The sequence below is a fragment of the Cricetulus griseus genome, chromosome 4 (genome assembly GCF_003668045.3).
Source record: "Cricetulus griseus strain 17A/GY chromosome 4, alternate assembly CriGri-PICRH-1.0, whole genome shotgun sequence".
Classification (NCBI taxonomy): Eukaryota; Metazoa; Chordata; class Mammalia; order Rodentia; family Cricetidae; genus Cricetulus; species Cricetulus griseus.
This window is the reverse complement of record NC_048597.1, coordinates 84,126,310-84,142,546: the sequence shown is the minus strand read 5'-3', so window position 1 is coordinate 84,142,546 and position 16,237 is coordinate 84,126,310. Positions and strand designations below refer to the sequence as shown.

The 16,237-nt window shown below is 44.3% G+C and overlaps 1 protein-coding gene across 1 annotated transcript in view; it reads right to left on the bottom strand.

Moving 5' to 3' along the window:
- The window catches only part of Mtus2 (microtubule associated scaffold protein 2), a 371,456-nt gene that overhangs the window by 30,864 nt on the left and 324,355 nt on the right, over positions 1-16,237 (bottom strand). The window contains exon 10 of the mRNA XM_027413702.2: positions 3,527-3,593. Coding sequence (XP_027269503.1) covers positions 3,527-3,593 — 67 coding nt within the window. The remainder of the gene's footprint in view (positions 1-3,526; positions 3,594-16,237) is intronic.

Sequence of the window (16,237 nt, the reverse complement as noted above, 5' to 3'; positions counted from 1 at the left end):
GGCTTCAGCATCTCAGGGCCCTGGCTCAATATCTTTGGCATGAAAACTCCACAGAGACTAAATCCCTCGGTGGTTTCCTGACACCCATTAAGGATAGTGTGTCTGTTCATGGTGTGTGTCCTAAGGGCTTGCTGACTAGGCAGGTCTGTCTTCTCATAAATTTGATATGAGCTGGCCTCATCTTGGAAAAGGGAACCTTGACTGAGAAAATACCTCTACCAGACTGGCCAGTGGGCACGTCTGTGAAGGCATTCCCTTGACTCACGCTTGACATAGGAAGGCCCAGCCCACTGTGGGTGGTACCACCCCTATGCAGGTGGGCCTAAGCTGTATGAGAAAGCAAAGCATGAGCCCAGAAAGAAGCAGTATACAACATTCCTCCTTGGTCTCTGCTGAAGGAAGCCAAGAGGCACGATGCACACTGGCCAGGTTCACTCTGAATGAGGGTTTTATGAGTGACTTCAGTTCCTGGGACCCCAAAGAACCACTCATCTTCACACCCTAACCTCTTAGCCAGTGAGGGTATGTTTTTAAGTCCAACCGTGTGTTACTGCAGCCAACACACAGGGCCCTGCAGGGTATCTGAAACCCCAAGGTCACTACCATGTTGGAACTCCTTGCTCCTTGACATTTGCCCCACAGTAGCCACACTTCGTTCCTGTCTATGACACCATATCCTGGGACACTGTGCTTCAGCTGCTGCTCTGATAAAAAGCACGGATGACAATCCCTGTGAAACGGGACCCAAGGAGTGACACTATCCAACCTGATTCTAAGGTTTGAACTGTGCCAGCCATCAGCTCAAACATCTCTCTAGCAAGAAACTGTGGCTGCTTAAATGAGATGAAGACATCGCCTCACCTCCAATTTCAGCTATTTTTTTTTCCAAATGGCCATTGGGTTGTTAGTTTAAGTCCTATCTGCTTCCCAAGTGTCACTGTGAAGTATCTATTTGACCATGAGGTGGCTGCCACTATGAATTAGGACTTTTTGGGATCTCTCTTTACCCCTACACCCCTGAGTTGCCTCTACAGTACTATCAGGGGTCACCTGGGGAGACTGGGTTGCCACTGAAGCAGGGACAAGACCCAGGGTTCATAGCTGTGCTCAGTCCCTGTCCCCTAGCAATTGACCTGCAGGACAATGTCTGCCACAGTCACTGTTTTGTAGCTTTATTTGGAAAGAAAGGTCTCACAATCCTGTCCCTCAGAGGACAGGGACTGAGTGAGTTGGGGGAGGGGTATCTCTGCAGTTAGAGTTGGAGAAGAGGATAATGCAGGCTCAGTGGAAAAATGTTCTTTTTTTCCTCCCTGCAGGGAGGTCTCTCGGCTGTATCAGTGTAACAGCACATTGTTGGGGATCCCAGAGCTCCTTCAGTGAATGGATGGCAAGACCCCCTCAAAGGGGAAAAAAATACAACTCCTGACCTCAGCAAGGGTGCCCTCAGCCACTTACACAGGGCCTGTGGATGGTCTATGTGGTAAGATTCCAAAGTAGCAACTTAGGAGACACGGTGATAACTTCAACGAAAGAGACTCAATTTCCATGGAAATGGGGTGACAACAAAATGAGAGGGTGACACTTTCCCAGCAGGGAACCTGAAGGGAACAGGGAGACTGTCACTTCTCCCTCTCTGGTGGCTGCTTTTCCAATAGCTCCAGCACCGATCGCATGAACCTCAGATTCCTGGGAGTGTCCCACACAAGCTCCACAATGGCTTGACTAGCTAGCCTCTCTCAGCTAAACCTATGTCTCGGTTAGTCCTCCAACTCCTTCTTGGGTCAGGGAACCTGGGTGGGGACCTTGTTGCTATGGATCCCATGCAGGTGGGTCAGGCATAGAATCTATTTGTTGTGTTCCCACAGGGCCCAGCTATCCTTGGAGAGGAGAGATAACCACTTCTGAGCCATTGCCGTGAGAAAGGAAACCACAAAGCTCACAGAGGAGAAACAATAAGATACAAAGGAGAATGGGGGAAGCCACAGTTGAAACTTACTATCTTGTCTTTCCACTGCTCAGCTGAGAACCTGTGGCCAATAGAGAAAGCTGGACTGCTGATAATTTCATAGCCAGACACCTGCCAAGGGTAGCCTGGATGGGTCAAATTCCTTCACTTAATGGAGGAGATCACACCTGCATAGGTGAACTGCTCCCAAGGTCACATTAGGTAGAGAGGAAATGTGTGCTTGTAACTAGAACAGCAGGCCAATGGAAAGAGGCCACAGTTATTTTGTCTTTGCTAACTGGGGACACAGAGTAATAGGTAGACAAGAGAGAAAATGGTACCAAGAAGCGAGGACCTCATGACACAGGCTTGTAAATCTAGCTTCTCAAGAGACTGAGTTAAAAAGAGTCACACATTTTACCAGTCTAGGCAGCAGAGTGAGTTCAAGGTCAGCTGGGTAACTTAATGAGATCCTGTTTCTAATAAAACATTTTTACAGTGTCTGTAGTTCAGTGGTCTAGTGGCTGCGTAGCATAAACAAAATACTGAGTCTAATCCCTAGTCCTAGAGAAAAAGGAAGAAAGAGGAAGGGGGATGGGATGGGGGAATGGGAGAGGGTAAACACCTTTTCGGTCCCTCACCTGGTTAGGAAGCCTGCCTCCTATTATATCATCCTCACTTTGACAAAGTCTCTAAAGATTACACATTTCAATATGATCCTTCTTGATTTTGTTCCAGCCAGACAGGTGTTTTTAACCCTTTTTGAGATGACAGTGTTTTCATGGCAAGGCACATATAGCTGCAGGAAGCCAGGCAACATGCATTTCACACTACCCAGAATGCCTAGAGGGAGGGACGCTTGTCACAGCCAGTGATAGAGACTGATGTGTGTGCTGTCATCTGTGAAGAACAGCCAAGGCCTGATTAGTCCCGTCGCCAGCTGTGAGAAACGGTCTCTGTCATGACAGACCTGTAAGAATTATGGTTCCCTGTGAGGCTCTAGCAGACCACCACTGTGCTGGCAAAGATGCTTCGCTGGTCCAGGCAGGTCTGATTTGGCTTATGACAGGGAGGGAGAGACATGGCATTTGTCACACATTCAAGGCATCAGAAAAAGACATTCATCGTGGTCTTTGCTAGAACACAATCCAACAATGGCATCCTACTAGGGGAATTCTGCGTGCCTGTGAGAAAACTCCAGGGAAACAAGACTACAGTCTCGTGACCACAGTTTCTTCAAAGACACAAACTCTTCTTGGAATGTGTTTTTGTGCTCCTCCAAGGTGTAGCAGACAGGAGTGAGTTCAAAACTTTAGATTGTTCATTACAACTGGCTGTTGTTACTTGTTTGCCTCTATAGAAAAAATTTTTTTCATATGCAGCTATCCTCATGATTTCATACAGCCTGAACACATGAGAATTTTACTCAGGTGACCTTTCTTAACCCTCAGAGTATAAACCGTCCAATGCTCTGAATAAAGTCAGCTAGTGCAGGAGACCACCTCATTTTCAGGCTTCACTCTCCCAGGTCCCACCACCTCTAGAGTCATAAACCATCTTCATGTCAGATAACTGACTTACCAACTTCATCCCTGATGTTTGCAAGTTCGATTGACAGCTCTTTTTCCTTTGAAAGGGCACTTTCACTCTGAAAAAAAAAAACAAAAAACAAAAAACAGATACTGAGAGTCCCCTCATGTGACATTAAGTATAGTCACGTGTTGAGCAAATAAATCAGATTAAACAAGTAGGGCTAGCCCTGAAGGTGAGAAACAGTCTCCTTATATAAAACCCAATAGAACCAAGTCAGACTCATTGGTTTGCAGTGTTAATATATAATAACATCCACAACCACCCTCTCATGTATCACATGGTTACATCACCCTGGAATAATTCTAAGTACATCTCTGTTCTACACATTAGTGTCCTAGCATATATTACTATATTCTACAAATTCTCATTCAATTTTTTTTATAATAAGTGATTCTTGACCATGAAAGAGCTCATAGTTTTATATATATATATATATATATATATATATATATATATATATATACACACACACACACACACACACACACACATACATAAGCTTGTTTGTTTAAAAGGACAATTATTCCCTTAAGCTTATTCTTTTGCCCATAACTAGTTACTTATCTGATGAATAATGAAAATAATAGCAGATGCCCTAGCATGCAACATTTCTCTTATAAGACCTGACATATCGAGGTTTCTATGAGTTTTGACCCAGTCTGGACATTACTATGAAGCATAGGAGGTACTGCAATTTGAAGTATTATTTGGGGCAAAAGAGGCCATTTGTAACTCACTGGTCACTTGTTTTCACATCAATTACACTGTGTGACATAAAACAGTTGAGCACCCGAAGACACACTCCATATTCAGACTCCATTTATGAGTCACCACAGATGAATTCTCAAGATTTTACTGCTAATAATAAGGAAATACTACTCATTAGTCAGAGATACCAGCTCTTCAGAGAAATCCCTGTCGGTCAACAGAATGTACTCTTAATGAAAACTGACATCCAGAGGGACTTCCTTTGGCTAAAATGTGGACCAAACACATAACACGGGTATTTTCAAGGACTTGTGAGCATTGTCTATAGTCTGCATGTTCAATGCCCCCCAATGGTCTGTGTTAGAGATTTGATCCCTAGGGGCACCACAAGGAGGTACTGTGACTCTTTAAGGAGTGGGGTCTAACAGGAGGTCTTTAAGTCATTGGGAGTGTGCTCTTTAGGAAGATTGTGGGACACTGGCCTCTTTTTCTTCCTAGCCACGAGGTAGCTGCCTCAGATTCCCAACTGGGTCCATCCAGTATGCCCTCCTGAGGCCCAAAGCAATGGTTCATCTAATCAAAGATTAGGACTTCTGAAACTGAGTGCTAACTACCCCTTTCTGTTTATAAGTTAATTATGTCAGGTATTTTATTATAGGGTTGGAAAGCTAACTATTACAGTGCCCCTTAATTACTGACCACCCACCCTTGCCTTTCCTGACTGTGCTGCCTAGTTTTTTTTTTTTTTTCAACTTGACACAGACTAGGGTCACCTGGGAAGAGGGAACCTTAACAGAGGAATTGCCTCCATCAGACTGGTGTGTGTGTGTGTGTGTGTGTGTGTGTGTGTGTGTGTGTGTGTAGGACATTTTCTTGATTAACAATTGATGGGGAAGGGCCTAGACTACTATGGTTGGTGCCACCCCTGGGCATATGGTCCTGAATTGTCTAAGAAAGCAAACTGAGCAAGCCACAGGGAGCAAGCCATTAAGCAGTGTTTCTCCATGGTTCTGGCCTTAACTTTCTCACGAATGGACTATGACTGAGACATGTAAGCCAAATAAACCCTGTCCTTCCCAAGTTGCTTTTGGTCATGGTTTTTTATCACAACAGCAGAAAGCCAACTAGGACAGTGGCTACTTGAAAAGCCAGCAGAAATGGAAAGACAAAACAGCATTTTCATTCCATTTAAGATACCATGAGGTATAATAATGCACACAGATCATGTTGGCCCACTCTCCAAATGAAGAAGGGTTTATGATCAATTTCAGACCATGGACCCCCAACGATCTACTCATCTTCATGCTCAATGATGGGTCATGATGAGGACATGTAAGCCAAATTAAACCTTTTCCTCTCCAAGCTTGTTTTGGTCAATGTTTTAGCACAGTAACAGAAAACCAAACCGGGACAGTGCCTGTCATGAATCGGTGCTCTCTGGGACTAGAGGCAGTTCTCACAATTGTGTTTGTGAGCCAGCTGCATTTAGACTAATGGTCCTCAAGCTGTGGGTGGAGACCCTTTGGGGATTGAATGGCCCTTTCACAGGGGTCACCTAAGACCATCAGAAAACACAGATATTTATGTAATGGTTCATAACAGTAGAAAAATGACAGTTATGAGGGAGCAATGAAAATAATTTTATGGTTGGGGATCATCACAACATAAGGAACTGTATAAAAGGGTCACAGTATTAGGAAGGTTGAGAAGCACTGATTTAGACTAAGGTAGTTTACTGTGGGCTCCTGGGAGTACCTCAGGTCATGATTTTCATAATGCCGGGATGAAACTCTGTTGCCATAGTAAATAGCTGGAGAAGCAGTTCAGTGGTCCAGTTGCTACTTAGCGTGAGCAAGCTTGTGGCGTGGGTATCAACAGTGGTTGGCTAAATAGTTTGTAAAAATGTCTACCAAAATATCTAATTGTTAAGAGTGGCGTATCTTGCGTGGTCCGAGTGTTTGTGTCTCACTCAAATCTGTATGTTTAAACTCTTCATACTGATGCCTTTAGACGAGGGCCGTGGGAGGTTATCAGGTCGTGAGGATGGAGCTTTCACGAGTGGAATTAGCATTCTTGTGAAAGAAGCACCAGGTATGGCTCACCTCTTCTCCAATGCAAGCAAAAGAATTGTGAGAAGGAGCCATCCTGGAGTGTGTGGGCCCCGGTCGGTAAACTGACCCTGCCTTGGCATTGGATTGCTCAGCCTCACAGCTCTGAGACATAAAGTTGTGTGGTTCATGCAGCAAAGTTGGAGACATTTTGCTACAGCAGCACTAGTCAACTGAGACTGTGCCATTCACGAAGTTCTGTTGTCCCTTCAGCCCATGGCCGCTCCGCTTTCCCTGAATTCAGGCAGTAATTATACCACCAAGTGCTGTCCTCCTAATTTTCCTAAGATGCCACTTCAAATGTCATGGTTGCTGCATGGGGTCATGATGGGGTTAAATGAATGAGTAGATGTAAATACAACCACAATAGTGCCTGCATACGTGTTAGGTGGTGTTAGAGATGCACGTTTTCCTTTGAACTTATTTGTAACTAGATAACATCCATAGGTTCTCCTCTGTATTAATCACCTATGTTCAGATAGGCTCTGGCTCTATCTATCTATCTATCTATCTATCTATCTATCTATCTATCTATCTATCTATCATCTATCAATCTTTGATCACCTATATCATTTATCTATCATCTATCAACTATCTATCTGTTCTTGTGGGATATTTTGATCACATGCTGACACTCCCTAGACTGCCAATAAAGTTAAACCTTGAATCAGAGGGTGGAGTCAACATTCAGCTGTCCAGAATTAACCATAGAGTTTTTTGGTGGACCTAGATTAGGATAGAGAGACACAGGGGCTTAAAAAGATTGTCTGGTTTTCTTGATCTGGGAAGGTGGAAAGGTAGGGTCAGCTTATTGTTTCCCCATCACTCTTTAATCTATCAGGTTTTTACTCCCATATTTGACTCCCAAGTTTTATTTAATAATAGAATAATATAAGTAATAACTTCATTTGTGCTTCAATCTGTCATCTGTCTATCATATATTATCTTATTTATCATTTATTTTCTATCATCTATTTATCATCTATCTATTACCTATCATCTATATCCATCTGATCTACCTATTTATTTTTGCAGCACAGAGACAAAACCCCGAGTGGTACATATGCCAGGAAGAGATTCTGACATCGAGGGATATCCCTAACCCTGTGCTCTGATTTCTTGTATCTCTCTTGGGTCTGCACTGACTATAGAGTCTGTGTGCATGTGTATGAGTGTGTGTGTGTGTGTGTGTGTGTGTGTGTGTGTGTGTAGGTCTTGGGATCAAACCTAGGGCTTCACATATACCAGGCCTGTGTTCTATGACTGAGCCATATCCCCAGCCCTCTCAATTTTGACATAGTTGAAAGGATGTGGAGGCCAGAATAGGGAAAGTGTTCTTATCAAATTGACCCCAGGACTTTACACTTATTCTAATGGTAGCCTCCAATGGATACCTGACAGCCATCTTGTACCTTAAGCACTTTGGAGAAGGGTCATTTCACTATTTACATTACTATAAACTAGTAAGAAAACTAACTTACTGCTACATCGAGGACAATTTGGAAAAGTCATATCCTCTGCTTCACAAACACCAGCAGAGAACTAAAATCTTAAGGTTATTAGTTAAAGAATAGCATGAAAAAGGCTCCTGCCAGCATTACAAAGACTCAGACAGCATCTGGGAGTGAATCATCAAACCTCAACAAAAACAGCAGACTCATTCCAACTTCAACCCCAAAGCCAACGCTCTCCTCAGCTTCAGTGTCTGATGGGTACAGTACCATCTCACTGTAGCCAGCAATGAGTAGGCAGGAAGGACCCCAGAAGGAAAGTGACCAAGCTCTAGAACATTCTGGGTAGAATTTACTATTTAAGAAAGATTATAATGCTAAATTCTGCCAAGTGTGTTCTTTAGCCATGCACAGAATAACTGTCTCTTTCCTCCACTTCTTCAAATACAGCCAACGCTTGGTATCTGTAGGGCTGATCTCAAGACTCCTCCCAACCAGGATACCCAAATCCACACAGACCCAAGTCCTGTACATAAAATAGTGCCATGCACGCAGAGAACCCATTCCTAGTCTCCTAGGGCAGTGGTTCTCACCCTTCCTAATGCTATGACTCTTTAATGCAGTTCCTCATGTTGTGGTGACCCCAACCATTTATTTTTCATTGATACTTCATAACTGTAATTTTGATACTGTTATAAATTGTAATGTGAATATCTGTGTTTTCTCATGGCCTTAGGTGACCCCTGTAAAAAGGTCATTTCACCCTGCAAAGGGGTTTCAATCCATATGTTGAGAATCTGTTATCCTAGAGTTAAAATCACCTCCAATTGCTTACAATACTGAAGATGGTGTAAATACCTTGTGAATAGTGGCTTCTCTTAGGGAACAATTGTCACACACACACACACACACACACACACACACACACACACACACACACAAAACAACAACAACAACAACAACAACAACAACCAAAACGCCTGTGTGTTTTCAGTACCAACGCACTTTCCCTTAGTATTTTGGATCTATGGTCAATTCACTGAAGCTGTGGTTACAGAAATGACAGATTCAGAGGACCACTGGTACTGTTAATGAGCCCTGGGCTTTCTTTCCATTTATGGGGGTGGTGGTGGGTGGGTAATAGGGACTGTGTAGTGAAGGAACCAGTTGGCTTAGAAATGGAAATTGCAGGAGTTTCAATCCAGGGCCCAATTACCATCAAACACCTGTGTACACCAAGATTCTCTCTTTCCCTCCTCATTTGTCTACACAAATGTAGCCTCAAGAGCCAAAGTGGACAGGGATAGGATCTAGCACTCCTGGTCACACAGCTTTTCACGCCTTTTTGGCTGACTGCCTCTCCTCCAGTCAGGTGCCACCTCATCTGACTGTAAAATGTTCTCTAGCTGTACCCCCAGCCCCCTGACCTCTCTGGTCCCCAAAACTGCCCCCCCTACATCTCATACTACCCATGTTTGTCCTTGAAATTGATTTGTGGCTTGTATGTGGGGACACTTTAAGTTTTTGGTGCCTCTTTGGCACAGCCTTCTGGGGTTGTAACTCCAGTCAAGGTCCGTTCTAGATGAGACCTTCTGATGTCCCTGGACACATTCCTGCTGAAGAGGCTGGCTCAGTTCCACCTTAGCTTGCCAAGGCCCGCTGCCTGTTCTGCCTGTTCCAGTGAGAACCTTTCTTCCTTAAGTGCTTGTCTTTGAAATGATCCCAGTCTCCTAATGTATGCATCAAGTCAGTTGTTTTGTGTTTCCTGAAAGCCAAACCAGAATGATGTCACGATGCCTGCAATGGAGTCAACAGCTATGACTGCAGGGCCCTAGTTTTCTAGATGAACACCAAGGACACCTTCCATTTGTTTTGTCCTCGATGCACATGCCCTGTGCCCATCACAGAACCACAGAATCCAGCAAGTCTTGGTCTTGATGTGCCCCTAGGCTCCGAGACTCTTAAGATGCCTTCTATAAGGATTCTAGTCACTCTCACCACAGCTCCCTGCGTGATGACAAGATGAGGGGACGAGGATAGGAGCAAGGCATCTTCTGATCTGGGGGTCAGACCAGCACTTCCCTAGATGGGGAATGTGTGGAAAATTCCCAACTGGTGCCAAGCACATGAGCCCCTGGGTTCACTCAAGAGGGCTAAATATAGACACCAGCATCAACCATTCAAACTGTCCTGGTGACAAAGTCCAGGCACTGCAGAGCTTAAGAAAGCCATTCCTCTCTGGGGACTGTTTAGTCTAAGATAGGCTTAACTTCAAATGGGTACTTGGGGATCACTCATGCCCTCCCCAAGTCAGCAGCTGCAGCTTCTTGCACCCCACCTCCATTTGCTCATGTACCTCTCCTTCACAGCACTGGCTCTCCATTTATTTTAGTGTGGCACAGAAATCTGAAATGTGGAAGCCATGACGGTCAGGGACCAGGAAACACACCACTCACCCTTCCTCTCCAGTCCCAATGTAGGTGCTACGGAAGGTCTGCTCCCTGGAGCCTGCCTGTTTTTGACTTTAGCTGTCCATGCCACAGTCTTCCACAGACTCCTGAGAATTCTGTTGTCCCTCTTTCCTAGCTAGACACACCTGGCAGAGCACAGAACCCACTCATTCCTGTGACACAAAGCAATCGGATGTGTGGCCAAGCCCCGAGTCAATCTGCCACACTCTGTTACCTTAGTCACCAGGGGTTATCTGTCTAGATGGCTGACACTGCCTCATGGGCCTGCTGGTAACAGGAAGTGAAACTGTCTCTCCTGGTTAACATCACCTGGGTGACCACATTTGGGCACCAGCAATCCATGCCCCTCCTTGAATGAGCAACCAATCAATACAACTGGGATTGCACCCCAGTATCTCTGGATGGCTGCTCCTCCAGTGGCTCCAGAAATGGGAATCTTATATGCTACCACACACTGACTGAGTGCCTACTATGTGCCAGTGTCTTAGCCTCCAAGAAGCCAGTGTCTCAAAGTGAGCTGATATACAAGCAATTACAGAATAATGTGAGATAGCCCAGGAGGCTAGAGCCAGAGGAGGAACAGTGTCTGTGAAGGGAGCTTCCCAGGCAAAGGCCAGGAGAACCAGTGCTACAAAAGGGCACCAGGGGCTTTTGGGAACCTTTGTCACCCCACCAAATGGGCCCATACTGTTTTCTTTTTTTCTTTGTAACTTCTGACCCTGGTCTGTGATATTCACTGGAAAAACTGTTGTTTGTCTGCAATAGATACCAAGGACAACCTATGAAATTCATTGTAGTCTGGGCACGCTTCTAAGATGTGTTTCCCTTGCCTGGTGCACGTGTGTGTGTGTGTGTGTGTGTGTGTGTGTGTGTGTGTGTGTGTGTGTGTGTGTGTCCAAGAACTCTTAATAGTCTTGCTATCTTTTTTGAAATTACATATTTATGTTGTATTTATTTATGTGTACATGTGTGGGTATCTGCATGTGACTGCAAGTGCCTGTAGAAGTCACACGTATCAGGTCCCCAGGTTCCCTGGAGCTGGAGTCACAGGCAGTTGGGAGTCACCTGAAATGGGTGCTGGGAAGTAAAGCTAGGTCTTCTGGAAGAACAGCCAGTGCTTTTAACTGCAGAGCCAGCTCTTCAGGCCCCTTCCAATAGTTCTGTGTAAGAGTTAATCACAGGCATCAACTGTGTAATGTGGGCCATGCTGTTCCCAAGCTAAACAAAAGACCACACAAGGAATTAAATAAGCAGTGGAAAGGCTGGGGGTGCAGTGGTACATACCTGCAATCCCAGAACTTGGGAGGAAGAGGCAGATGACAGCAGCTTCCAGGCCAGCGTGGGCTGTACAGTAAGACCCTGCCCCAGAGAACAAAGGAGGGTAGGGATCCTTCTGATGTTTGAGGAAATAGCTGGGTCCCTTCTACTGTGAACTGAAATTCATACATGGCACACTTACAGACTATGGTACAAAGAAGTTAGGACCTTCCCACTGTTCTCTGAACCAGCACTGCCTCTTACCCACAAATGTGGGTAATTAATTAATTAGTTAATTCAAGCCTTCACTGTCATACTGGGGAAATACTTCCTTTGGTATCTTCAGGTCAACCAGTCCCAGAACACACACACATCTCCGCAGTAATTTCCATGGCTTTCTGTGCACACACCATTCATTTTCAGTGTGAATATTTTAAAAAAATATGTGGCAAGATTTATAACAGAGCTCTTGGGGGAAATCCCTTGAGATGTGGGGTGACCTTTTAGTTTTCCTTCTATTCCGGCTTTAAGATAGTGCTGACACAATGTTTGAGTTAATCAATAAGTATTATTTCTTTCCCAAATAATTAACACGAAGCTCCTGTGAATGTATAATGACCCACTTCTCAAATCTGAAATGAAATTTAATATAAACCCACTCAACACAAAGGGCCGCTAATACCTAATATTCTTCCATACATTTCAATGTCTAATTGTGGGAACAGTATACTCAAACCCTGTACTAAAAGAAACCAGAGTGACTGAACTTAAAAGGTATCTCCAGCCTTTGCCCCTGTGCATGCTGGGAGAATCACTAGTTAAAAGAAAACATCCTGTTTACCCTGGAGACGGTGACTAATGAGGAAGCATCATCCTGGCAGGGAGATAACGAGGGTACCCACATCTGGACGGCTAATGAGCAACTGGAAAGGACAGAGACTGATGGGGCCAAGAAGAAGCAATGCTAATATAACAGGCAAGGCAGGAACATTCTAGAGTGAAAGCAGGACAAGGGGGGATGAGGCAGCATGGACAGTTTTAACTCATTTAACTCCTTGACATTTTGTGGGTTCTCCCTTCTGTTAGTTACCTTCCCAAAAGCATGACCATCAAGCACCCCTACAGCCAGATTGCATCTCTGCTAAAAAACAAAACAAAACAATACCCAGGTAGATAGATCTGCACTTTTCAATTGCTACAATTTAGGAAATGCAAGCCTGGCTCCCAGGCTGGAAAACTCTCTGCATTCTCTATGCATTATATCTTCTGCTGAGTTTATTGCGAGAACTACCGTCTTGTGTTTCAACTTGCTGAGCAAAAGCACTTTCCTCTTGTACTCTTTGCTCATATTTACATCCTCATTCCTTGTCAGTTTAATAAAACCCCACCCCATTCATACAAGTGTAATTGAAAACTTCCACCCCATCCCCAAGAACTTTGTCTATGCTTCTCTCCCAACTTGTTTCGGAGTTGGGGCGTGGCCAGAACCTTCATTTAATTATCCCCCATTCTGTAACTAGTGTTTAATTATTCCATATGTGTCACTGTTGTCTATACAACCTGCAATTTCCCTGGAAAACATGTAAGCACAAGGGAATTAGTAACTGATAAAAGGCTGCTCAGTGTCTATAAATAGTTCTTTGATAGTCTCCGCAGCAACGAGGCATGGAGGAAAACAGTGATAAATATGGCTAGTTGGATAGCTTTGGGTAAGTCAGAAGATAACAGGCATGGATAGCTATTGAAGACTCATTTACTTTTATTTTATGTGTATAGGTAGTTTGTCTGCAGGTATTTATGTGCAGCACCTGCATTCAGGACTCAAGGAGGCCAGGAGAGGGCATTGGATCCTCTGGAACTGGAGTTACAGATAGTTGTGAGTCACCGCATGGGTGCTGGGAATTGAACCCAGGTCTTCTGCAGTTCAGCCAGTGTGCTGAACTGCAGAATCACCCCTCTAGCCCCTGCACAGACAGGTTTTAAAAAGGCACTTTCTCACTGAGTGTTTTGCTTTTATTTTGTTCTTTAGAAAGACTGTATAGTTTCTTCTGGAGCATCACAGTAGAGAACCATTCCCAGGCACTGCTTTCTTAGCCTCATCTCTGAAATGACTTAAAACGTTACTTTGACATCTCACTGTTTTTGAAAACAACACCTTAGCTCCAGTGTAATCAAATTGCAAAAAAAAAAAGTTATCTCTTAAGAGCAAATGTCCTCTCTCATAGTTATGTGATGCAGTAGGAAAGGTTTATTTATTTCTCTATTTATAAAGATTTATTTATTTATTATGTATACAGTGTTCCTCCTGCATGCATCCCTGCAGGCCAGAAGAGGGCACAAGATCTCATTACGGATGGTTGTGAGCTACCAGGTAGGTGCTTAGAAGTGAACTCAGGACCTCTGGAACAGTAGCCAGAGATCTTAACCTCTGAGCCATCTCTCCAGTCCCAGAAAGGTTTATTTTTGTAGCTGGGCTTCAGCAATCAGGAAAACTTTCTGATGATCTTTATTATACACCAACACTTTCAAACTGTGTTGATGCTTGGCTATGAGGTCTAACAGAGGTTAGGGCTTATTAAGATTTACAGCCTGATAAGCCCAAAGGCAGAGGAAATCCTCTGTCTCCTATCACAGGGCCTGGGCAACAGGTAGCTATGGAGTGAAGGAAGGATTCAGGAGTACTTCCTGTGAAGTTATCCTGAAAAGCAAGCATCAATACAACAACGTCTGCTTTTATTTTAAAAGAGGAAGTCCCAACTCCTTCAAAGAGCACCTATAAATATATATCCATTAAATCTGGTGCAAGATTGCTATTCTGAAACAGGGCAAAGAAAAAAATATGGGGGTTAGCATAATGAAAAAGTTCACTAGTGCAATTCAATGTTCTATGTTTTAATGCAGAGAATTCAAGTACTGAATTTGGGGCTTCAAAGCTAAAACAAACGACAACTACTTAAATATCATACTTCTAAAGAGACAAGTAACATCAATTTATTTTCCAAAATCCTTAAATGCAAGAATAATAGAAGGAAGATTATTTTTAGCAATTTGATTTAAGAGAAAACAAGGGCAAAAGTCACTTTAGGATATAGTTTCTCAAACAAAAAGGCTGATCTCTGTCTGTCTGTCTGTCTGTCTGTCTGTCTGTCTGTCTGTCTGACTATGTAGTCCAGGCTGACCTGGAGCCGGCTATGTAGATCAAGATAACCTCAAAAGCATAGAGATCCTCCTGCCTCTGCCTCCCAAGTGCTGGGATTAAAGGTGTGCACTACCCTTGGACAATCTCTATTCTAAAAGATAAAAAATATTTTTTTGGAGATGGGTCTTATTATCCTGTCCTTAGTGGCCGAGACTTCTTAGCCCAGGAGCTGAGATGACAGGCCACATCTCTGTGTGGCCTTTATTTCTGGAACTTTCTGGCCTGAGTTCAGGGGTACAGACTTGCTGCTATTGCTGGACATGTGGCTTATCTTTCCCTTTAGCAAACTCATGTTATAAAGCACCCTTGAACTCCTTTCTGCAGCCATACCTTTGAAAAAGCCGCTTCAGTCGTGGCTTTTATAGACGCTGTCTGTACATCTATTTCTTTAACACAGGCATATACATAGCTTAAACTCTGACTCTGGCCAACAGAAGCCAAATTCACTGGAATGTCCGTACCCAAACAGAAGTCCTGGGTGAGTTGTAGGGGACAGTTTAGTTTTCTGAGATGGTGTATGAGCAGCAGGTCAAGGTTCATGAGAACTGACAGAAGATGATCCCCAGTGACGGCCCTGTAATGCGTTTTAAATTAAGCCATATATCTCCCGTCACCTGGTCACACACTATACCCCAATCTATCTACTAGTTGATGCCATGTGGGTAGAAAAGAGGCAATTTCAGGCGCCTCGTCCCTCGTGAGATTCCATTTCATGCATCTTTGATGAAATATATAGCCCAAGAAGAGTTCTTGCTAGTAGTTATCTCAAGATGGAATTAAAAACACCCACACCCCTCTGTAAGCGCCCAGACCACACAAGCATCCAAAGCAAAGCCAGGCTTTGTGTTGAATTTCCCGGCAGTGTCTGCTCTGACTTGATTTCTGTTCTCTGGCCATGGGTTTTTACCCCCAGACTCCCCGGTCCACCAAGGATTGGTCCCATGCTACCAAGATCCCACTGCCTTCTTCTCTGACAAAGACAATCAGTCCCAAGAGGAGATACTCTTTGAATCCGGACTGATAAACTTTCAAAGTTCCGGTCTGGCTTAGTGAAAACATTGTGCCTAGCTGACCCACATCCCTCCCACACCAAAGCATCTTAGGTTTCCCAGGTACCTAAAATGCACTAGGAACCTTCCCAGGATTCCTCTGGCAGTTTGGATTTCAAGACCTTCCCACTATGTCTGCAAAATGCAACAGTTTTTTTCTGAGCCTGCAGGAACATAACATTATGTAAGGCCCCGCAGAGCCCGGGAGAGCAAACGCTTTTCTGTGAGCACCACTCACGATCCAGCACCCTGGAAGGAGAACCCGGAGCTTCCTGCTCACCAACAAAGCACACAGGCATGCGAGGGAGGTGGGGGAGGCCAGAGGTGGATGCTCGCACCTTCTCTGCCCAGACCAAGGAGGAGGGGAAGAGAGGAGAGGGAAGGCCAGGTACCGTCTTGTCCAGGCACTGAAGGCAGTTATAAAGCTTGCAGCAGTGGTGGCCCATCCCGGCGGGC